General features: G+C 42.4%; 1 protein-coding gene across 3 annotated transcripts in view; it reads right to left on the reverse strand.

The window, feature by feature from the left end:
- IL1RAPL2 (interleukin 1 receptor accessory protein like 2) overlaps positions 1–24,015 on the reverse strand; it is a 1,414,847-nt gene that overhangs the window by 91,339 nt on the left and 1,299,493 nt on the right. For all 3 annotated transcript variants that reach the window (XM_073543629.1, XM_073543630.1, XM_073543631.1), the window contains one exon: positions 18,832–18,977. In XM_073543629.1, the coding sequence (XP_073399730.1) occupies positions 18,832–18,977 (146 nt within the window). The remainder of the gene's footprint in view (positions 1–18,831; positions 18,978–24,015) is intronic.

Here is a 24,015-nt window from a genome sequence, read left to right on the forward strand (position 1 = left end):
TGACCAAAGTGACTAGAGGATAAGGGAGATTTTGAATCTCTGCACACACTTTTGGACACTGGACACTTTTGGATTGTGTGAGGCCCAATGAATATCTGAGCGCTATGTGACAGGCTCGATGGCACAGCTGTGACCAAAGTGACTAGAGGATAAGGGAGATTTTGAATCTCTGCACACACTTTTGGACACTGGACACTTTTGGATTGTGTGAGGCCCACTGATATCTGAGCGCTATGTCACAGGCTCGATGGCACAGCTGTGACCAAAGTGACTAGAGGATAAGGGAGATTTTGAATCTCTGCACACACTTTTGGACACTGGACACTTTTGGATTGTGTGAGGCCCAATGAATATCTGAGCGCTATGTGACAGGCTCGATGGCACAGCTGTGACCAAAGTGACTAGAGGATAAGGGAGATTTTGAATCTCTGCACACACTTTTGGACACTGGACACTTTTGGATTGTGTGAGGCCCAATGAATATCTGAGCGCTATGTGACAGGCTCGATGGCACAGCTGTGACCAAAGTGACTAGAGGATAAGGGAGATTTTGAATCTCTGCACACACTTTTGGACACTGGACACTTTTTGGATTGTGTGAGGCCCACTGATATCTGAGCGCTATGTCACAGGCTCGATGGCACAGCTGTGACCAAAGTGACTAGAGGATAAGGGAGATTTTGAATCTCTGCACACACTTTTGGACACTGGACACTTTTGGATTGTGTGAGGCCCAATGAATATCTGAGTGCTATGTGACAGGCTCGATGGCACAGCTGTGACCAAAGTGACTAGAGGATAAGGGAGATTTTGAATCTCTGCACACACTTTTGGACACTGGACACTTTTGGATTGTGTGAGGCCCAATGAATATCTGAGCGCTATGTGACAGGCTCGATGGCACAGCTGTGACCAAAGTGACTAGAGGATAAGGGAGATTTTGAATCTCTGCACACACTTTTGGACACTGGACACTTTTGGATTGTGTGAGGCCCACTGATATCTGAGCGCTATGTCACAGGCTCGATGGCACAGCTGTGACCAAAGTGACTAGAGGATAAGGGAGATTTTGAATCTCTGCGCACACTTTTGGACACTGGACACTTTTGGATTGTGTGAGGCCCAATGAATATCTGAGCGCTATGTGACAGGCTCGATGGCACAGCTGTGACCAAAGTGACTAGAGGGTAAGGGAGATTTTGAATCTCTGCACACACTTTTGGACACTTTTGGATTGTGTGAGGCCCACTGATATCTGAGCGCTATGTCACAGGCTGGATGGCACAGCTGTGACCAAAGTGACTAGAGGATAAGGGAGATTTTGAATCTCTGCACACACTTTTGGACACTGGACACTTTTGAATTGTGTGAGGCCCAATGAATATCTGAGCGCTATGTGACAGGCTCGATGGCACAGCTGTGACCAAAGTGACTAGAGGATAATGGAGATTTTGAATCTCTGCACACACTTTTGGACACTGGACACTTTTGGATTGTGTGAGGCCCACTGATATCTGAGCGCTATGTCACAGGCTCGATGGCACAGCTGTGACCAAAGTGACTAGAGGATAAGGGAGATTTTGAATCTCTGCACACACTTTTGGACACTGGACACTTTTGGACTGTGTGAGGCCCAATGAATATCTGAGCGCTATGTCACAGGCTCGATGGCACAGCTGTGACCAAAGTGACTAGAGGATAAGGGAGATTTTGAATCTCTGCACACACTTTTGGACACTGGACACTTTTGGATTGTGTGAGGCCCAATGAATATCTGAGCGCTATGTGACAGGCTCGATGGCACAGCTGTGACCAAAGTGACTAGAGGATAAGGGAGATTTTGAATCTCTGCACACACTTTTGGACACTGGACACTTTTGGATTGTGTGAGGCCCACTGATATCTGAGCGCTATGTCACAGGCTCGATGGCACAGCTGTGACCAAAGTGACTAGAGGATAAGGGAGATTTTGAATCTCTGCACACACTTTTGGACACTGGACACTTTTGGATTGTGTGAGGCCCAATGAATATCTGAGCGCTATGTGACAGGCTCGATGGCACAGCTGTGACCAAAGTGACTAGAGGATAAGGGAGATTTTGAATCTCTGCACACACTTTTGGACACTGGACACTTTTGGATTGTGTGAGGCCCACTGATATCTCAGCGCTATGTCACAGGCTCGATGGCACAGCTGTGACAAAAGTGACTAGAGGATAAGGGAGATTGGATTGCTTTTAAAAAAGCAGTTTGCGGAGCAGTGGGTAAACAGCAATGCAGGAATGTCAGGAAGCCTTAGAAGGCAGCCCAACAACCAACACCACTGATACACCACTATATAGCCTCCCCTTGCACTGCACACACAGTGACTGGTGTGTTGTGCAGGCCAAATCGCTAGCAGCAGAAGCAGTTTTTTTGTCTTCTTCCCTGCCTAACGCTCTCCCTACAGAATCAGCAGCAACCTCTCCCTATACTGAGATCGGCAGAAGTAAGATGGCGGTCGGCGTGCACGCCCTTTTATACCCCCTGTGACGCCCACCAAAGCAAGCCAATCACTTGCATGCCCTTCTGAAAGATGGTGGTGACCCCTGCCTATGTCATCACGTTGCCCACAGTGTCCGTGGATCCTGATTGGCTGAAAAAGAGCGCAAAACAAACTTTTGAAACGTGACTTTGGCGCGTAAGTCGCCGACCTCGTGGCCGACCTCATCCTAGGGTCGGGTTTCGTTTCATAAAACCCGACTTTGACAAAAGTCGGCGACTTTTGAAATTTTTCGACCCGTTTCGCTCAACTCTAGTGACAGATCTCGAATGGATACACCATGTAAATTTGTGACTATATGGGAGGGTTGGCGTCCAAGAAGAATGGCAGGGCAAGGATCAGAAAATGGCATGTCAAAAACCAGGCCGCAACGTAAATGTGAAATCATCCATATGTCCAAGCATCAAAGAATTGGTTGATGGGAAAGAATTATAGTATATTTTATTCATCTATCATTACCACACTTCCAAAATTTCTATTATCCTGACATTTTTGTCCCAAACAGCAGACTTTTTTCTACATGCCATTAGATCACTATTATTAAAAGGAATGCACAGGAGACAAAGATATATCTTTCCTGACATTCCCCGGAGAATCACACAAGTTTCCACAAAATCTGTAATGAACTACGTTCAATATCACATTTCTAGGATTGGTTATCACTGGAGAAGTGTATTCAATTTGAGCAGCACAAGTCATATGTTAAAGGGAATCTGTCAGCAGGTTTTTGCTACAGTATGTAATTTAAAGATAGCTGGAGACAGGGGCTGAAACAGGACATTCAGGAAGTGCGTACTGTTGTTTACTAACTGTGAAGGATTTATCACTAAAAGATTAACATTGCTGAACTAGTCCAGCAACGCCCCCTCCTGTGATAAGCACCTTACTGTCTATGGACTTGGTACACAGAGAGCCTGATGTGGGCGGAGTTAGCTGTGGTGTAAGCGGGGTTAGCTTCCTCAGCTCTGCTCCATTCTAAATCTGAAAACTCTGATTTTGTCAGAATTGCTGCACCCATTAATCTAAGTGATACAACATTGAATTCAGCTTCTCTTTGCCTACATGATGCAGCTGTCAGATAAGGTAACAAAAACCTGGTGACAGACTCAGTTTAGTAGGATGTGAAGTGAATATGTAGATTAAATGCATACTCTTATATTCTTCTCCTTTTGTCTTTTTTGGCTGTTTCATTCCTTCTGCATACTGTCTAAGATAATCATTAAATACTCTAGGTATCGTCTTAACACATGCGCTCAGTAGTAACATCATCTTTAACAGAACTCACAGCTGATAACCGGCTACCTATCATTAATCCCTGAGTAGACGGCTAAACTTTCATGCATCACTGCTGTCAATTAAGTGATAAATGTATTGAGTGGGTGTTATTTGATTTTTTTTTTTTTTTACCTTGCATATCCTTAGCATTTACAATTCTTGTCATCTTGTTTAAAGCAGAATATTTGTAACCTTGCAGCTGGTCCAAAATAGATCTGTCAGAAATTATTCTTTGTTTTCGTCTCAAAATTTTCTATATTCTCATTACAAGTATAAACTTATAATTATGTACTTGGCAGAAAACTTTTATAAACATGTAAAATGGTGTAAAGACTGATTGCAAAGTTAAAAGGAATCTGTCAGCAGGGTTTCGCTATTTAATCTAGGAGCAGCATGATGTCAAGGCAGAGAGCCTGATTACAGGGATGTGTCACTTGCTAAGCAGCTTGCTTTAGTTTCAATACAATCAGTATTTTATCAGCAGGAAATTATCACTGCAGGACTAGGTGTCATGTGCCAGGCAGTCCAGCTAATCTATGTAACCCCACCCCCACCACTGATTGGCAGATTGCTGACAATGTATAGTGTACACAGGAAGCTGTCAATCAGGAGTGTGGGCAAAGTTATAAACAGCTCTGAATTTTGAATGTTTTTGCAACATCTACAGCAGAGAAAACAGGAATTATATTAAAACTGCACCAATAATCCCAGTAATTGATACATCACTGGAATCAGTGTCTCTGCCCCTACATCATGTTGGTCTCAGATTCCTTTTAAAGGGTTTGTGCAAGAGTATAATTAATGAAAGTACCTGCAGTAAGTAATTAACAAACCAACTAGTACATGCCAAATCCAGTCCAGAGTCAGCTGCTTAGGTACTTGTACAATTACTCATTTTGTTATGTTGTTTATAGCACAATAGCAGATCTTGCTATTAATTTTATGGTGTCTGAAATGCATAAGGGTACATAAGCATTTTAAAGACTAATTGCATCTTTATTCATTACCGTGAATGCCATGGTGCTATATAGAGATGAATTTGCTTGAATTGGTTGGCAAAATTGATGTGGTTCAAATTGAAGTTACCCTAATTGCTGTGAAAAGACATGTATTATGCTGTGAAGTCTCTCCAGACCTTAAACCATAGTAGAGGGAAGGGAAAGCCTTTAGAAATTAAAAAAAGATGCTGAAATGATTCCTGATTTGGGCCTTCACCTGACTACTTACACCACTTTTGCTGAAGCCAATTTGTTTTTTCACAAAGGTCTTTGGGAGGGAAGGAAACTCATGTCATTGCCCAGCATTTCTCCCCATGTGTGTCACCCTCCCACAGAGGCGGCGTAAGTAGTCGAGTGCTTAGAATAAGTGAATATCATTTTTGTTCTTAAGACTTTAACCTCTTCCTATAGCCCATAAAACAATCCGAGAAAGACCATTCACTTGACTTGAATTCCCTAATTTACCAAAATCAGAAAATTTTGCGCAATCCATGATTAATTCAATTCAACTCAATTTATGATTTTCCCAAGGAAAAAATGGATTATGTATTGGATTTTAAAACAAGGCAATAAATATTACAAAGATATAATCCAGCACTTGCGAAATTGAGTTCTATCTGATGTATCCACACCCAAGTGGAGGATATCTATGCCCGCCTAAGCTCCAATTTCTTTTTTTTTTTTTTTTGGACCACTCAGTCCACAAAAATAAAATGGACATATGACTAGCCCTATAAATTATAATACGTACATACTCTGTATAAAATATGGATGTGAGGCCTAAGGGTACCGTCACACTTGGCGATGCACCAGCGATCCCGACAACGATGTGACCTGGTAGGGATCGCTGGTGCGTCACTACAAGGTCGCTGGTGAGATGTCAAACAGTCAGATCTCAATAGCGATGCAGCTGTGATCCAGAACGATACGACGGTCGTTGGGACCCTGTCTATCAGACCTGTAGTATTGAGGTCGTTCGTCGTTGTCCCTATCAAATACAGTGATGCATGCTGGCCAGCGGGACACCAGCGATCAAAAAATTGCCCAGGACATTCGAGCAGGATCAGCGACATCGCAGCAGGGGCCCGATCGCCACTATGTGTGGCGAGATCGTTGTTGCGTCACAAAACGGTGACGCAACAGCGATCTCGCTAGCGATCTCACTATGTGAGACGGGGGCTTTAGTCTTCCAGGTGAGATTACCTCTATATTGAAGGATGCAAAGAAATCCGCCACATTTTTTCCCATTACAAATTCCATCAGATTCCATGTAAAAAACCTCTGAGCCCCTATTTGCAATTGCAGGAGATAAGAAGAATGCTGCAGACTGATTTATATGGACTCATATCAATGAATAATTTTAGCTCAATTAAAATCTCTTTACTTAATATTTCTTTAACCTCTTCCCGACCGCCCACAGTAGATAAACGTTGGCGCTTGCTGGGCTTTGTGCAGCACCGACGTTTATCTACTGTCGGCGGTTTTGTGCCCCCCGGGACCCCCACGTACCTTATAATGCAGGGATCCCGGCGCACAATGCATGCTGGGACCCCTGACCTCATCGAGACCTGATTGGTTCAGGTCCTGATGATGTCAGATCACAGCAGCCAATGAGAGAGCTCGCTGGGAAAAGTTTGTTGTAGCAACAAACTTTCCCAGCGATCTGCCTTATAAAAATGCTGTTTCTCCTCAGAGCTCCTGTCAGTGAGAGATTTGAGGAGAAACAGCGTTACAAGTGCTGCTGGCAACAGCTGTGCCAGGCAGCAATTGTGCTATAAAGTGAAAAAAACAATAAAAAACCCAGATAAGGCTGGTTTCACATTAGCGCATTTTCAGCGCGCGCACGGCCGGGGGTAGCTCCGCCCCCGAGCCGGCTCTCTGCCCGGCGTGCCCGCCCCTTCCTTGTAGAGCCGCCTCCTAGCGGACAGCGGCGCCTGCGATCGGCGCACCCTATCTTTAGCATAGGGTGCGCCGATCGTGCGCAGGCCGTGCGCTAGTTGCGCTTTGACCTGCGCTGCGCACTTTTGACGGTGCGCCGTGAGCGCCAAAATCCGAAAAGTTTGATTTTGGCGCGCACGGCGCACAGTTAAAAGTGCGCAACGCAGGTCAAAGCGCAACTAGCGCACGGCCTGCGCACGATCGGCGCACCCTATGCTAAAGATAGGGTGCGCCGATCGCAGGCGCCGCTGTCCGCTAGGAGGCGGCGCTACAAGGAAGGGGCGGGCACGCCGGGCAGAGAGCCGGATCGGGGGTGGAGCTACCCCCGGCCGTGCGCGCGCTGAAAATGCGCTAATGTGAAACCAGCCTAAGGCAGGTTAGGGCTAGTAACAGTTAGGGTTACTGTTAGGAGTTAGGGTTATGTCAGTCAGTCACGTGACGTCAGTCAGTCACGTCACGTCAGTCACGACACGTCAGTCACGACACGTCAGTCACGTCACGTCAGTCACGTCACGTCAGTCACGTCACGACACGTCAGTCATGTCACGTCACGTCAGTCACGACACGTCAGTCTGTCACGTCACGTCAGTCAGTCACGTCACATCAGTCACGTCACGTCACGTCAGTCACGTCACGTCAGTCACGTCACGTCAGTCACGTCACGTCAGTCACGTCACGTCACATCAGTCAGTCACGTCACCTCAGAGTTTTCTATTTCTGGAAAAAAAATAAAAACTAATAAAATGGCCCGTCCGTATTATAGTACAGAGGAAGCTTATGCACTGTTATGTTCTGACAGTGAAGAAAGCGCAGTGTCAGATGGCGATGTGGATTTCGAGGGCTTTAGTAGCAGCGACAGTGATAGCTCAGAAATGAGCAGTGATTCTGGTCCATCTTCACACACAAGGACCAGTACAACAAGAAGGACAAATAGCGCTTCTGGAGAAACGTCTCCAACTCAGGGAACAATGCCCAGTACTAGCGCTGTCCCTAGTGCTCGTGAATTAGGGGCTTTGCCTCTTGATGTAGCATTTCCCAGATGGGAGGCTTCGGATTCGGCTACTCCATTCATCCCTAATTTTAATGCCATTCCTGGTATAAATGTGGAGGTGGAAAATTTTGGACCAATTAATTTTTTTAATTTGTTTATGACAGATAGCTTGCTAGAGCATATTGTCCTACAAACAAATTTATATGCGTCCCAATTCATCAGCCAGAATCCACGATCCTATTATGCTAGGTCAAATTTATGGACACCAACTAATGTCTTAGAAATGAAAAAATTTTTAGGACTTACATTCGCTATGGGGCTTGTAAAAAAAACGAGCATTCGGTCCTATTGGTCCAACCGCCCTGTTCAAGCCACCCCTATGTTTTCTGCAGTTCTTCCTAGGACCCGTTATGAAATGCTCATGAGGTTTTGGCATTTTAACGACAATAGTCAATCCCTGCCCAGAGATGCCTCAGAACATGACAGACTATTCAAAATCAGACCCATCATCAAAGACTTAACAGAAAAGTTCTTGAGGCTCTACACCCCAACAGAAAACATTTCCATTGATGAGTCCCTTGTAAAATTCAAAGGAAGACTGCACCTCAAGCAATTTATTCCTTCTAAGAGAGCAAGGTTCGGAATAAAGCTCTATAAAATGTGCGAGAGTTCAACCGGATACACAGCTGCTTTTCGCATTTATGAGGGGAAAGATAGCCAACTAAACCCACCAGGATGCCCTACTTATCTGGGGACATCTGGAAAAATTGTTTGGGAGCTGATAACTCCATTTTTACAAAAAGGCTATAATCTGTATGTTGACAACTACTACACCAGCATACCCCTATTTAAAAGTCTGGTTGACCATAACATAGGGGCTTGTGGGACCATTCGCAAAAACCGTCAGGGGTTTCCACAATCGTTGGTCAACGAAAAGTTCCGAAAGGGGCAGTCAGGGGCTTTACGCAATGGAGAGCTGCTTGCCCTTAAGTATAAGGATAAAAAAGATATTTTTATCCTGAGCTCGATCCACACAGATGCCACAAAGGCCATTGCAGACCATCAGGGATCCACTACTCCAAAACCTGTGTCTGTCATTGACTACAACAAATATATGGGGGGTGTGGACCTTGCAGATCAGGTTCTACAGCCATACCAGGTATCAAGAAAATCATATACCTGGTATAAGAAGATAGTCATTTATTTGTTTCAGGTGGCCACATATAATTCCTTTGTGTTGTACAGAAAAGCCGGAAATACAGATACTTTCCTTGATTATCAGGAAAAGGTCATTGAACATCTTGTTTTTGAAAATTTTGTCCCCGCCAATCCTTTAGAATCTGAAGATGTTAGAAGACTCACTGAGCGACATTTTTTTGCACTCATTCCAGCAACTGAAACAAGAAAGAACCCCCAGAGAAGATGTCGTGTATGTTCCAAGAGAGGAATGAGGCATGATACCCGCTATTATTGCCCACAATGCCCATCATTGCCAGCCTTATGCCTCCATGACTGCTTTAAAATCTTCCATACAGAACCACGTTTTTAAACTTTTTTGACATTCAATGCAGTCACTTTTGGGGGCTTATGCTGTTCTGGCACCTCAGGGGCTCTGACAATGTGACATGACATCCTCAAAACATTCCAGCAAAATCTGAACTCCAATATGGCGCTCCTTCCCTTCCAAGCTCTGACATGCGCCCAAACAGTGGTTTATCCCCACATATGGGGTGTCATCATACTCATGACAAATTGCACAACAACTGTTGGGGTCTAATTTCTCTGGTTACCCTTTGGAAAAAAAATTGAGGGCGAAAAGGTAATTTTTTGTGGAAAACATATGATTTTTTTTATTTTCACGGCTCTTCGTTATTAACTTCTGTGTAGCACTTGGGCGTTCAAAGTGCCCACTACGCATCTAGATAAGTTCCATGGGGGGGTCTAGGTTCCAAAATGGGGTCACTTATTGGGGGTTTCCACTGTTTAGGCACGTCAAGGGCTCTGACAATGTGACAGGTCACCCACAAACAATTCCAGCAAAATCTGCTCTCCAATATGGCACTCCTCCCCTTCCAAGCTCTGCCGTGCGCCCAAACAGTAGTATTCTCCCACATATGGGGTATCGGCATGCTCAGGAGAAATTGCTCAACAAATTGTATGGAGCAATTTCTCATGTTACCCTTATGAAAATGCAAAATATGAAGCTAAAACAATTTATTTGTGAAAAATGTTGCTTTTTTTTTATTTCCACGGCTCTATGTTATAAACTTCTGTGAAGCACCTGTGGGTTCAAGGTGCTCAATACACATCTAGATAAGTTCCCTAAGGGGTCTAGTTTCCAAAATGGGGTCACTTATTGGGGGTTTCCACTGTTTAGGCACGTCAAGGGCTCTGACAATGTGACAGGTCACCCACAAACAATTCCAGCAAAATCTGCTCTCCAATATGGCACTCCTCCCCTTCCAAGCTCTGCCATGCGCCCAAACAGTAGTATTCTCCCACATATGGGGTATCGGCATGCTCAGGAGAATTGCTCAACAAATTGTATGGAGCAATTTCTCATGTTACCCTTATGAAAATGCAAAATATGAAGCTAAAACAATTTATATGTGAAAAATGTTGCTTTTTTTTATTTCCACGGCTCTATGTTATAAACTTCCGTGAAGCACCTGTGGGTTCAAGGTGCTCAATACACATCTAGATAAGTTCCCTAAGGGGTCTAGTTTCCAAAATGGGGTCACTTGTTGGGGGTTTCCACTATTTAGGCATGTCAGGGGCTCTCCAAACGCAACATGGTGTCCGCTATCGATTCCAGGTAATTTTGCATTCCAAAAGTCAAGTGGTGCTCCTTCCCTTTCAAGCCCTGCCATGCGCCCAAACAGTATTATTCTCCCACATATGGGGTATCGGCATGCTCAGGAGAAATTACACAACAAATTGTATGGAGCAATTTCTCCTGTTACCCTTATGAAAATGCAAAATATGAAGCTAAAACAATTTATTTGTGAAAAATGTTGCTTTTTTTTATTTCCATGGCTCTATGTTATAAACTTCTGTGAAGCACCTGTGGGTTCAAGGTTTTCAATACACATCTAGATAAGTTCCCTAAGGGGTCTAGTTTCCAAAATGGGGTCACTTGTTGGGGGTTTCCACTATTTAGGCATGTCAGGGGCTCTCCAAACGCAACATGGTGTCCGCTATCGATTCCAGGTAATTTTGCATTCCAAAAGTCAAGTGGTGCTCCTTCCCTTTCAAGCCCTGCCATGCGCCCAAACAGTATTATTCTCCCACATATGGGGTATCGGCATGCTCAGGAGAAATTACTCAACAAATTGTATGGAGCAATTTCTCCTGTTACCCTTATGAAAATGCAAAATATGAAGCTAAAACAATTTATTTGTGAAAAATGTTGCTTTTTTTTATTTCCATGGCTCTATGTTATAAACTTCTGTTAAGCACCTGTGGGTTCAAGGTGCTCAATACACATCTAGATAAGTTCCCTAAGGGGTCTAGTTTCCAAAATGGGGTCACTTATTGGGGGTTTCCACTGTTTAGGCATGTCAGGGGCTCTCCAAATGCAACATGGTGTCCGCTATCGATTCCAGCCAATTTTGCATTCCAAAAGTCAAGTGGTGCTCCTTCCCTTTTAATCTCTGCTGTGCGCCCAAACAGTATTATTCTCTCACATATGGGGTATCGGCATGCTCAGGAGAAATTGAAAAGCAAAATGTATAGACCATTTTCCTCTGTTACCCTTGCGAAAGTAAAGAAAAAAAAGTCTAAAGGAAAATTTTTGTGAAAGAAAAGGAAATGTTTATTTTTCCCTCCACATTCCATTCATTCCTGTGAAGCACCTGAAGGGTTAATAAACTTCTTGAATGTGGTTTTGAGTACCTTGAGGGGTGCAGTTTTTAGAATGGTATCACTTTTGGGTATTTTCTGTCATATTGACCCCCCAAACTCACTTCAAGTGTGAGGTGGTCCCTAAAAAAAATGGTTTTGCAAATTTTGTTGCAAAAATGAGAAATCGCTGGTCAACTTTTAACTCTTATAACTTCCTAACAAAAAAAAATTTTGATTCCAAAATTGTGCAGATGTAAAGTAGACATGTGGGAAATATTATGTATTAACTATTTTGTGCAATATAACTCTCTGATCTAAGGGCATAAAAATTAAAAATTTGAAAATTGCAAAATTTTCAAAATTTTCACCAAATTTGCATATTTTTAACAAATAAACGCAAGTCATAGCAAAGAAATTTTACCACTGTCATGAAGTACAATATATCACGAGAAAACAATGTCAGAATCAGCAGGATCCGTTGAAGCGTTCTAGAGTTATGACCTCATAAAGTGACACTGGTCAGAATTGAAAAAATTGGCCCGGTCACGAAGGCAAAAACAGGCTCGGGTGCGAAGGGGTTAAAGAAAAAATCCCCACAAATACATCTTGAAACATTTTATATCTGAAGAGTTAATTGTTTTGAGTTTTATTATAAAACTACCCGAGTCTGCACTTTCAAAAGATATTATAGATGCTGAATCATTTATGAAAACCTCTGTCAGTAGTTTAATCTGGTAATTTAATAGAACCTAAGAGTTAAATTGATCTAGCATAAAGCCGTAGCCAAATATAGTCTGGCTTAATTAACAGATTTCTAATTACCTGTTCAGTGAATTACAGAATTTTGGCTAATGTTATTATGAAGGTTTATTATATGTAAATCTCTTAAGCCATGTGCAGTGCCATGTCTCATCACATACTAAACCGATTTTTATTCTCATATCTTCTCTAGCTTTCCATAATGATGTATTTATCTGTAATGTATTCTATAGTAATTAATGAGCCCTAAAACTTCTTACTTTAAATTGTTTCATTTTTATAAAGTGAGTCTATAGGGTAATAGTACTTTTTTGATATCAATAAAACTAAAGGAAAAGATACAGCCTGGGGAAAAATACATGGGAAAAGTTTACAAATTATTTTTCCAATATTTTAGCAACTTCTATTTTGAAGTGATCAAGAAGCCAATAATCAGTTGACTAAGACAAGTCTCAAACTTTTGTGGATGTATCAAACCCTGGAACTGTGAGCCAATTTAACTCCAATCAGATCTAATTCCTATGATACCAGTTTGAATTGAGTCATAGGTAATTGGATGGGATGAAATTAAAGAGGTTAGCTATATTTGAGGACAATTATTAATATAATGCATCATTTTGGGTCTGGTCACATTGTTTTCCATCGTCAGCCACTCTATGGACACAAGAGCTCGTCGGTGTGTGAGGAGCTGTACACTGAAAAGAAAAAGTGGCTGACTAACTGAGAGGCTTTCTCAAGGCAACTTGAGACAGGGCTACCACCCCAAGAGAGTGAACTATCCTTGGGGTTCCCCACCTCCTATGCGGGAGCAGGCGATGGTGCAGGTGACACAGGGGGCTGTCGCCTATTTCTACATGTCAGAGGCTCTGACATTACCCGAAGTTGAGTCAATTACAGCCCAGGCACCTTGGAATCGGGCTCCAGGAAGTAGGTGGAGGCAGTCCCCCAAGCCTCCCAAGAAAGGAGAAGAAGAAGCGAACACCTGAAGATGATTACCCTCTTTATAATTTTTTCCTTGCTTTGCACTCTCTGCAAAGCATTCCTGAGTATAGGAGTACATCAACTGCACTTTCAATTTTTTTTTCTGGATTCAATTAGTCATCCATACAGTTTAATGTGCTTTGTGTAAAATAACGGTGGATTAAAATTTTCAAAACCACTTGGTCTGGTACAGTTCACAAAATATTTTTGTTCTAAAAATTGACAATTGTCATACTCTAGAACTTAGTTTGTGTGAAATTTTGTTGCTTTGTAATAGAAAACAAAATTGACCTGCTACAGGTGTAGAAATTTGGTTGGTCAAAATTTACTATTGTCACATATACTGTTGAAATTAGTTTGTGTGAAATTTTGTTGGTTGAAAAAAATATTGTCGTGCTACAGGTGTGCAAATTTCTCCCTCGCTACTCGGTCCCTAGCTGCAACTATTTCTCCCGTTGTGGCGTTCCTGCCTTGTAACAGCAAGTGTCCAGTAGCAGCACCTGTGCCCTTACCAACTGACAATGTCCACTTAATGACAGACACACGGACAAGCACTTGTGGCTAGAGATGCTACATTTCTCTGATGGCACACTAGGTGAACATTTTGGAGGCTGGGGCCAGGTCCCACCCTGGCTCACCACATGAGCTACAGACACCAATGATTGTTGTCCCTACTTTTATCTGGGTTATGTCCATCTCCTAAACAAGTTCCTGTAGGCCCTCTTGCTACTCCTCATCTTCATCCCCCATCTCTGATGTGCTATCTCAGAGCATGTTGTCCACATCATCCAGAAACTGGAAGCTCTGCAGTACTGCCTCAGCAAAGTGGCAACTGGCATGGTCATGTGTGATAATGGGTGTAACATGCTGGTGGCTGTGAAGCTTGGCAAGCTCACACACGTACCATGCTTGCCCACATGCTCAACTTGGTAGTTCTACGGTTTCTGAAAACTTACCCAGACTTGCCAGAGCTTCTGGTCAAGGTATACCTCATCTGGACCAGTTTTCACAAGTCGACGACAGCTGCTACAGCTCTGGCAGTTTTGCAGCAGTGCATGCAAGTGCCAGCTCACCGACTTTTGTGCAATGTGACCACGAGCTGGGACTCCTCTCTGCACATGTTGGTCCAGTCTTTGTGAGCAGCAGAGGCCAGTTCTGGAATACCAGCTTCAACACCCCCGTCGGTATTCTGGTCAGCTTCAACAGCTACAACTAGTGTTGAGTATTCCGATACTGCAAATATCGGGTATCGGCCGATATTCGCTGTATCGGAATTCCGATACTGAGTACCGATATTTTTACAATATCGAATACCGGAATCGGAAGTTCCCATAATGCAATGAGCCAGTGTTGTGGCTGTGATTGGCTGCTGAAATGATGTCATCATGATGCGTGGTCTGTGCGCATCATGATGCGCGGTCTGTGCTGGCCTGCCGGGGGTCTGTGCGGGCTGCCTGGGGTCTGTACGGGCCTGCTGGGGGTCTGTGTGGCCTGCCGGTGGTCTGTGCGGGCCTGCCGGGGGTCTGTGCGGGCCTGCCGGGGGTCTGTACGGGCCTGCCGGGGGTCTGTGCGGGCCTGCCGGGGGTCTGTACTGGCCTGCCGGGGGTCTGTGCGGGCTGCCGGGGGTCTGTGCGCGCCTGCCGGGGGTTGTGTGTGTGCAGGCATCGTCCCATCGGTCTATGCCTGCTGCTACAATGACAGTGATTGACACATTAGCCAATGATGGGACAGTAGTAGTCCCATCATCCGGCTAATGTGTTGAATGTAAAAAAAAAAAAAAACATACATACTACATATATACCACATTCATACAACATACATACATACTACATACATACTACAGGCCCGCACAGACCCCCGGCAGCCCGCACAGACCCCGGAGAGGCCCGCACAGACCCCGCCCGCACACACAGACACGCACAGTGTCCGCCCACACACCGCCCACACTCTTCCCCCCTCCCAAACTGGATGTGCAAGTAAAGAAAGGGTTTTTTTTTTAATTCCGATATTTCTGTCCCATTAACTTGCATGGGTTTCCGATTCTTTTTGGGTATCCGTCCAATCCAATCCAATCCGATATTTTCCAATATCGGAAAGTATCACTCAACACTAATAACAACTGAATAAAAGGCATGCATGTCTGACATTTTTGCAGTTTGAGAACTCCACAAAGATGGTGAGCGCCGATTACACCATCTTCAGCACAACTATCCCACTTCTATGCCTACTTAAACAGTCTCTGCTGGCAATTAAACATGAAGCTTAAGATATGGAGATACTAGCCAGCCCAGCCTGAACTCCTCTGCTCTGCACAGATTGGGTAACAATGAGGAGGTGGAGGTTGAGGAAGAAGAAGAGTATCAAGAGCTTGCGCAAAAGAGGCTAGTACCCACATAAGCTTCATCCCATTTATCCAACGTGGATGGGCTGAGGAGGGGAAGGAGTAGGAAGAGATGGATGAGGAGGAGGAGATAGAGAGTATTCATTATGGTAGAGACAGGGAAGAGTTGCTTGTAGGGACCTTGGCACATTTGGCAGATTTTACATACTGCATCTTTTCCTATGACCCTCACGTTCATGTTGGCCCAAAAAAAAGTACTGGTTGTTCACCCTGCTAGACCCACGCTTCAAGGAGAACTTTGCATCTCTTCTTCTCGAGGTGGAGAGGTCTTCTAAAATAGTGCTGTACCAAAAGACCATTGGGGAAAATATGTTGAAAAAAATTCCCATCAGACAATGCTAGAGGCAGGGAGCAAGCTTCCTTACCAGACCAAAAAGGAGAGACGAGGAAGACACAATGTACAGCAGAGGCAGGGGTACAATATCAAAAGCATGGGCCAATTTCATGACATCCTCCCAGCATCCATGCCCTGATGACAGGGTATTTTTGACAAGAAGAGAAAAGTTTTTAAAGATGGTCAAGCAATACCTGGCCAAAAAACTCTGCATTCTCCCTATTTCCTCTGCGACTTTCAGCTTTTGGGTCTCAAAGCTGGACAGTTGGCATTAGCTGTCGATCTATGCCTTGGAGTTGTTGCGCTGCCCTGTCGCTAGGGTCTTGTATTAGCAGGTTTTAGTGCCACCAAGGTGGTCATAATCGACAGGTGCTTTCACCTTTCAACAGAAAGTGCTGACAGGCTCACATTGATAACAATGAAGAAAGCCTGGATTAGACCCAACTTTTCAACAACAGCAGATGACAGCATTCCATGAACTGCTTTTAATGTTCAATATTTGAATGAGGCTAGCCAGTTGTTTCCTGCTAAGTTCTAAGGAAGACTGGATGATCCTACTTATATTTTTTTCTGGCTTTTCACTCTGTGCAAAGCCTTTAAGAGTGTTGAAGTACCACAACTACACTTTCTTAATTTCATGTGACACTCCAGTTGATGCCTTCAAGGGTCAATGGATGATCCTACTTACAATTATTGGCAGGCTTTGCACTGTATGCAGAATCCTTTTGAGTGTAGGAGTAACAATTGTGCTTTTTTCATAATATTTGAATGAGGCACTACAGTTGGTGCCTTTAAGGGTGTATGGATGACCCTGCTTTTACATTTTGGCCGAATTTTCTCTTAATGCATTGCCTTTAAGAGTCTAGGAGTATCACTACATGACAATTTGAACAAAGTTTGCATGAGGCCCTCCTTTATGTCTAATACAGGGTGTATCTGTGTCCCTAAATTATGACACTTCTTACTTCCTTCATAAATTACACTGAAATTTCCAATTTTTTAAATAAAAAAATTTGTTTACTTAATTTATATATATTTTTTATTCTTTTTAAATTTTGCCTTATATACAAGGCATTATGCAGAAAAAAAGTTTCTTAATTTTATTTCCTGTAAACTCCAATTTCTCGTCAGTTTTGAATGTTTTATTGTCAGTCTTTAAAGTAGAGCAAAAGTGTGGCACCATTGCTCTCATAAGTCACCTCGGAGTCAGGGGTCGTCAATGGTTCTTCTTCATGCTGTTCTCCTTGCATTCAGCATTTTTTCCATCCATTTCAACATTTTCACTGTCCCACAGACATCCTTGTTGGGTCTTCCAGAAAATTTCCCATTGACTCTCATTATTCTCATTACTCAAAACAAGCATCAGAATACTGGGAATTGTTCGGTTCGAGTAACGAGCATCCAAGTATTTTAGTGCTTGGTTATCTCAAATAGATAAAACACCATTCACAATAGGTGTTGGCTCCTCTATACACAGCTCATAAAAACAGGATCCACCAAACACAGTAGGCAATGTCAAAGCTCCTTCTCCCTTCATAATGACCTTTGCACACACGAATTAGATGCTTCAGTACAAAAAAGTTTGAGGACTGTTCATTGTAGCTAATGTCTATGTGGATTTCCAGCAACAACAGGAAATTAGAGTCTAAAAAGCCCAGTGGTCAGTGTAAAAGCTGCAATATTCCTATTTTTTCTATATAGATTGGGAAAACAATTGACAAAAAAATAAATCTATTTAACACAAAAAAACTAATTTAAACAATTGAACATTTTCTCATGACAGCTTCTCTTTAACAGGAGATCAGGCAAGATGACTGCCCAGATAACCATGTACATAAAACATAACCATGTTTGCAAAGTAGAATAAAATTATCAGAAAATAACAAATTAGAATAAACAATGTGAATCAGTATTTGGTTTAATCATTAAAAATATTATAGGTAATACAAATCACTTTAAAATGTATAAGAATTGTGCTCTTCCTTTAAAGTGTGACATTTTTCATTAAAAAAAAAATCCCTCAATTGTATTGTCAATTTCAAACTATTTGGAAATCCTCCTGTGTGCCTGGGTTAAGATACAATGATAGACTTTATTATTTGGAGATGACTTTGGAGTCAAGGGAGTCAAGGGTTTACAATGGTGACAACACAAATATGTAAATGTTATGAATGCACCAAAGATAAAGAATTTCCTTTGGATGGCAGATAGAACCCAAGTGTAAAGCCCCCGTTACACACTGCGATATCGCTAGCAATATTGCTGTAAAGTCACCGATTTTGTGACGTTACAGCGATATTGCTAGCGATATCGCTGCATGTGATACTTACCTCCGAACGGCTCCTCCGCTGGTAATCGCTGATCGCGCGAGAAGCTGCTGGACCATTCCTCGTCGTCCACTTCCTGCGGCGCTTGCTGCTGTGACGATGAGCGACGCGTGGAGCCGGGCGGGAGGACGCAGGATCGCCGCGTCTGACAGGTAAGTAGCGATCCCTGTCCCCTGCGATGTCGCTGGTGAGATCTGCCTGTGTGGCAGCTCACTAGCGACCACCCAGCAATTCACCAGCGCTCCTGACCGCGTCATATCGCTGGTCGGGATCGCTGGTGAGTCGCTAGGTGTAACGGTACCCTAACTCTGTTCCAAGGTAAGCCATCATTAGCTAAACACAAGTTTTCACAGTATTTTTCATGAACGTAATTATCTTTAAAATGAGATATTTAAAAAGAAAAAAGAAAAAACAAAGTCAGTTAAGAATTAGTCATTATTACCTTTTTTTCTCAAGATGACACTTGCATGCTTGCGGCCATTTCGGTTTTCCACATGACAGGTGTAGTTACCCAGATCTCCTTCTTGTACAGCATCAAATGTTAAAGCCAGCTCTACCTCCTTCTCCCCAAGGTGTTCTCTGAGCAACCTACATAGATATATCACCATAAACTGATCACAGTGCAAGGAAACATTATCACAGTGCAAAGAAACATTAATGGCACATTTCTCATGGATTGTTACGTGCTGATCAAAGGTTTGGATATACCTGTACAAGCAATGGTTTTCCTTGTTCTTATTGGAGTTTGCACATTGTAGATTCCCCCCTTTAATTCTGATTATGCATTTACACATTTTTGTCATTCCCTCAAGCAGCTTCTTCCGGACGCTACTTGGAATGGTTTTCCTACAGTCTTGAAGGATCACACCTAGGTGCTGAGCACTTGTTGGCTACTTTGCCTTCAGTCTGCAGTCCAACTCATCCCAAACTATCTCAGTTGGGTTGAGGTTGGGTGATTGTCGAGGCCATGTCATCTAACACAGCACACCATCTCTCTCGTTCATGGACACATAGCCTGGAGATGAATTTTAGATCACTTTCCAGTTGCAAAACAAATAATGGTCCCAGTAAATACCTAAATTCAAACCAGATGGAAAGTCGTGTTTATGCAGGATGCCATGGTAAGCGTAACTTGAATTTGGTATACATCACCAACCATGTCACCAGCAATGCATCCCCACACCATCACACATCCTCCTCCATGCTTCATGGGGTCTCAACATATTGAAAAACCATTCACTCACATTTTCGGAATCTCACAAAGATTTCCACTGATCTACTGTTCAATCCTTGTGTTGCTTAACCCAAATTTGTCTCGCTTTGTTTGCGGTCCTCAGTACCGGCTTCTTTGCAGTAATTTGACGATTAAGGCCTGTTTCTTTCAGTCTTCTTCAGACAGGTGATGTTGAGATGCATTTGCTGTTTGATTCCTGTGCATCATTTACATTGGCTATTTTATGAGGTGCTGTCAATTTGCTTTTTTTTGTCTAGCAACTCTGATGAAGTTATCATCTGCAGCAAAGGTAATTCCTTTTCTTTCCTCAGGAGAGACAGTTTCATCATAACAATTGATGGTTTGCATTATTGCCCTTGAAGATATATTCAGGGTTCTAGCAATTTTACAGAGTTACTGACCTTAATGTCTTAAATTAATAATGGACTGTTATTTCTTCATATTCTGGCTTAAACCAGTTGTAGAATAAGACTCAGGCCTGTATGGAACTATGTACCAATACTGCATCTACACACAACGTCTGATGGTTGCAAGCACTTTCTGAAGTCTGGTGATTCCACAAATGAATTCCAGTTGAGGTACATCTGTTCATTAGAAGCAATTCAAGCGAATGCCAAGGGGAAAAAACTGTCATCAGAGTTAAAGGGGGTTATGTTGAGGAATCTAAGTTTTACAAACATTTTATACATTTCTTTACTACTCCTTTATAAAATGTTAGAATCCCAAATTGGCAAAACCAATATATGACCACTCATGTAATGATTGTATAATGATCAGAACCAATAGGCTATCGACATCTTTAAATATGGAAAAAATATTTTTACATTAATTGTGACCTTTATTCATGAAAAAGTTTCCAACTGCAATGTTCATTCCTTTTCAAACTTTCTTATGTGCATTTTGCAACCTGATCAAAGTGTCAGGTCTTTTTCTTCTTGAAGCGTCTATCAGTAATACAGGCTGGATGTGAGCTCTCTGTATTCAGGGTGTTGCGGTCATCACTGCTCAAATATTAGCACAGCTTCTACCTTGCACTTAATTCCTCTAAGGGCTCTTGGGCTCTTTCAGATGTCCATCTTTTTCCATACGAGTGTTATCTGTGTTATTCATAGACAGTATTCGTACCCATAATAGAGAATGGGGTAATTTGCATTCCACGTCATGAATCAGGAGCATCTGACGAGTGGTGTGAGTCTCTGTGCTCCATTTCAGAAATCTTACTTCAGTCAGGGAGTAAGATTCCTGGCATAGGGAATGCCACAGTTTGTCAAGAATTAAATGAACTGTGATTTTACACCGTCGCTGTACCCAAGCTACACCCATTTTGGCTAAGCTGGGAGAAACTGACGTTAAAATGTCAAAAGTCACAACTCAGAGTTGTGCAAAAATGTCATGACTGTCCATAGCAATTTATGTTATAATTCTGGCAAAATTGCTTTGATGAACTGGGGCCAGAAATGGTGTGTACTTATTGCCTTTATGAGTAGATCACAAGATAATATTTTGATGTAAAGCCATCTTTCCACTAAAGCCCCCATACACATTAGCGTAACATCTGCCAAACCAACCTATATGAATGAGTGAGGCAAAAAGTCTAATGTGTATGGGAGCTCCGGACAACTGATTGTCAAGTAAGAAGTTGTCTTGTTTTGGACCGCTGATGGCATTATTCCAGCGACAAGCAAATTACCAGACATGTCTGATGACCGCTCTGTCATAGAGAATAAAGAAGCACCTCACCAATCACCAAGTGATTTTTTTTACATCAATTTAATAAGTAGTAAAAGGACAAATAGCGTTTCCTATCTTTTTAATTGTAACGTATCCATGAAAAACATATGCCATATTGATGGTAACCCACATGTGTTTAGTTTTCTACATACCCATTGACTTATAATGTCTGATCCATAATATGGGGGAGTCTGATCCAATAATATGGGAGAGTCTGATCCAGAACATCGGTGACTCTGATCCAGAATATGGGCTACTCTGATCCACAATATGGGTGAGTCTGATCCAGAATATGGGCAAGTCTGATCCATATTATGGGAGAGTCTGATCCATATTATCGGCGAGTCTGATCCATAATATGGGCGAGTCTGATCCATATTATGGGCGAGTCTGATCCATAATATGGGCAAGTCTGATCCATAATATGAGCGAGTCTGATCCATAATATGGGTGAGTCTGATCCAGAATATGGGCAAGTCTGATCCATATTATGGGCGAGTCTGATCCATATTATGGGCGAGTGTGATCCATATTATGGGCGAGTCTGATACATATTATGGGCGACTCTGATCCATAACATGGGCAAGTCTGATCCAGAATAAGGGCGAGTCTGATCCAGAATATGGGCGACTCTGATCCAGAATATGAGAATATGGGCGACGCTGATCCAGAATATGGGTATAAGTAGTGCTACTGCAATTGTTTACATGCAGACCTTAGTCCACGTATAAAAACTTTAATGTGATCTACCACAATGTCTTGAATTGGTCAGTATACTATCCCTATGTTATCAGTTTAGCATACGGACAGCACCCGGACTTTTAATATGCTCGTCTAAGAAAGACATAGTAATGATTACATGTGTGTCTATATAATCATCCAAACAGGCAAGACAAAGGAAACAATTATAATGTATAGATTAAGAATAAGTAATAATCAACTGTTTCATTCCCATTGTGTTATAATACAAAACATCCCTAGGTAAAATCAGACTTTTTTTTTAAAAAAAAGAACAAAAGTATAAGTTTGTGAAATGTCTGATCTGAATTTCTCATTAAGCACACAGGTTATTTGTGGCTTTCTGGCATAATTACAATGTTTGCAGTACACGTAGTTCTCACTTAATTGGATAGATGCAGAGTTTATTATTACTATGTGCGGGATCATTGAAGCTCGGTCCAGTAACATTTAGATGATCAGTTATGAAAGTGAGGATTGGAGTGGAGGAAGTGCTGCTATTAAATAACTACTTTTTCACTGCAGGCTCCCCGGCTGGCATTATAATCCTTATAGCACTTCCAGTTGAAGACTTATTGTTATTTCCTTGATCATTAAAGGAAGAGCTGGAGTGTTCTACATGTGACATTTTCATAATCAGTGATGATCAATCCGTTGGTTTCTTTTCCATCCTCTGACCTTTTACATACACTAATCTTAAAACTAAGTTTATTTCATATAAAACCTGTTAATGCTCAATTAGGGTAAGAAATTTGAAAGCCATAAATAGCCATTAATACATTTAAGATAAGACATTTCGAAAATATAGAGAGTCTTCGGTTTCTTTAAGTAAATCTAACTTGGCTACAACAGTCCGAGAAAAGTACCACTCATTTTTGTTTTTTATTATGACGTGCACATTCATGGGGGCAGATTTTTTGCTATTTTTAAAAAGAAAAAATTGGTGCAAAATATGGTGCAAAAATGGTAGATAATTTCTGACTGAATACACAGTTTTCCATACATGAAGACTTTATAGAAAATATTAGAGTATAGCAGATCATTATGTGGCCATATTTTTTATCACTTGATATAAAAGTAATCATAATCTAATATTACCGGGGTTGCCCGGCCTTAAGGCTACAAGTCTGTACTTACCCACTTACTCCATGTGACTGCATACTTGTGAATCAAATCTTCACATTGCTCATGCTGTCAGGATTCTCTGGTGCAGCTGCCGGGAACCACAGGCGCATGACCGCAAGTATGTGATTCATATAAATGCGGACACAAGCTGACTAGATGGGTGCGGCCTTGCTCAATGCAAGTGTATTGAGCTAGGCTGGACAAGTCTAGTCAAAATGTAGCTGGAAGTACAGAAATCACAGTCACATGACTGCCCAATCCCGGCAACAACACCGGAGAATCTTTACAGCGCACAGTGGGTGTAATGTGAGGATTCACAAGTCTGCAGTCACATAGAATGACTGAAGTATTGTAGTTTAAGATGGCACAACCCCTTTAAATGAAGCAGCAGCATGCATAATCAATTCCTGATCTTTTCAATCTATGCACTCTAGATCCCACTGAATGGTGTGGGACCTAGAAATCTGGATCCCATTGAATGGTGTGGGACCTAGAAATCCCGATGCCATTGAATGGTGTGGGACCTAGAAATCTGGATCTCATTGAATGGTGTGGGACCTAGAGATCTCAATGCCATTGAATAGTGTAGGACCTAGAAATCTGGATCCCTTTGAATGGTGTGGGACCTAGAAATCTCGATGCCACTGGTTGCTATTTTGTTGAGCTGTAAAAGGCTATTAGAAGGAACAATTTAAAAAACAATACCTACAGGCCTTTTCACACTGATCAGGGACCTTCTGGCTTTGTTGAGGCTGGGACGTTTCAGTGCATGAGTGCGCAAGAGCACAGTGTGCGTCA

The sequence above is a fragment of the Dendrobates tinctorius genome, unplaced genomic scaffold (genome assembly GCF_039654945.1).
Source record: "Dendrobates tinctorius isolate UK_male_01 unplaced genomic scaffold, ASM3965494v1 ptg000133l, whole genome shotgun sequence".
Classification (NCBI taxonomy): domain Eukaryota; kingdom Metazoa; phylum Chordata; class Amphibia; order Anura; family Dendrobatidae; genus Dendrobates; species Dendrobates tinctorius.